At 31.5% G+C, this 1,233-nt stretch overlaps 1 protein-coding gene across 1 annotated transcript; it reads left to right on the top strand.

The window, feature by feature from the left end:
* The first annotated feature begins 855 nt into the window (after window positions 1-855).
* Window positions 856-1,233, top strand: LOC120164849. Its single transcript, XM_039174491.1, has one exon. The coding sequence runs from the start codon at window positions 856-858 to the stop codon at window positions 1,231-1,233; it is 378 nt and encodes a 125-aa protein (XP_039030422.1).

The following is a 1,233-nucleotide window of genomic DNA, read 5'->3' as shown; positions in this document are numbered from 1 at the left end:
TAAACAATAGGTTAACCATTATAACGGTTATAAATTTTTTAACCATAACCTAACCATTAAGAAACGGTTAACCGTTATTAATTTTCCGGTTACAGGTCAACCTACGGTGAACCTATTATAATTATTTTTCAAAGACAACATAACATGAACGTTTAAAGTTTCATAATTCATGCTACAAACTTATACTACAAAATGCATCCTCATTAATAATACTTCAAGTTCATCGCATAGCATTTAATAATAGTTCAAATCACAATCAAAGTTTTAAAGATAAATCTTTAATAAACATAAAATAAAACGACAACTCAAAGTGTCCAAGATCAAATCATCAATGTTCAAGGTCTTCATTAACTTACTCTAAAAAATATGACTCATCAATCACCATTGTTGGTGGGTTAATTGTTAAATCTTTCATTTATATATTTCAAAACATGAAACAAGTTAGAATAAGAAATATAATGTAGTACTAGTAAATTGAAGATTAAAAAAAGAATTATGAATTAGATTATAATTTACAAAGACTAATCATCCTCTAAAAAATATAAGTATAAATTTAATTTAGAGATAGAGTAAGAAACTTACTTCTATACTATTTGTATTTTCTCTAAATATATATATATATATATATATATATATATATATATATATATATAATTATAAATTTAATTTATTAATGGTTAAGTAATGATTAAACAATTAAAAGAAAGGTGGGCTGGAAGTGGAAGAATCTAAAACCCAAGAATTTATGCGAAAGCAAAAAAAAAGATCACTCTCTATCTTTGATCTTTCTTTTATATATACCACACGTAAACAAAGGGTAGTAGAAGGGCAAAAACGAAGAGAGAGACAAGAGTGATGGGTTGGTTGTTCAAGGAAAGTGGGCGTGGTGGAAAACAAGGATGGACACAGCAAACAATATCCTCCGTTTTAGCACCTCCTTTACCTCTCCTCTCCATATTCGGCATCATATGTCTGCTTCTCTTGCTTTCTTCTGACATCAACTTCAAGAAAGAGGTACACTACACGGTGCTTAACTTGAAGCTGTTCCTCTTGTTCCTCCCCGTCATCTTGATATTCGCTGCTCAGTTTGCGAGGAAGTGTGAAAGGTTCGTGATTCCTTACGCCAGGACCAAGAGGGAATTACGTAGAGATTTGCCTTGGGGCATGGTGGTGCTGTTGGTCATGGTCTCTTACCAGTCCTACTTTCATTCCATGTGGTCTTCCAATATTTGA

The sequence above is a fragment of the Hibiscus syriacus genome, unplaced genomic scaffold (assembly GCF_006381635.1).
Source record: "Hibiscus syriacus cultivar Baekdansim isolate YM2019G1 unplaced genomic scaffold, ASM638163v2 tig00111543_pilon, whole genome shotgun sequence".
In the NCBI taxonomy this organism is placed as follows: domain Eukaryota; kingdom Viridiplantae; phylum Streptophyta; class Magnoliopsida; order Malvales; family Malvaceae; genus Hibiscus; species Hibiscus syriacus.
Note: the sequence above shows the minus strand (reverse complement) of the source record. Positions and strands in the feature narration are given on the sequence as shown.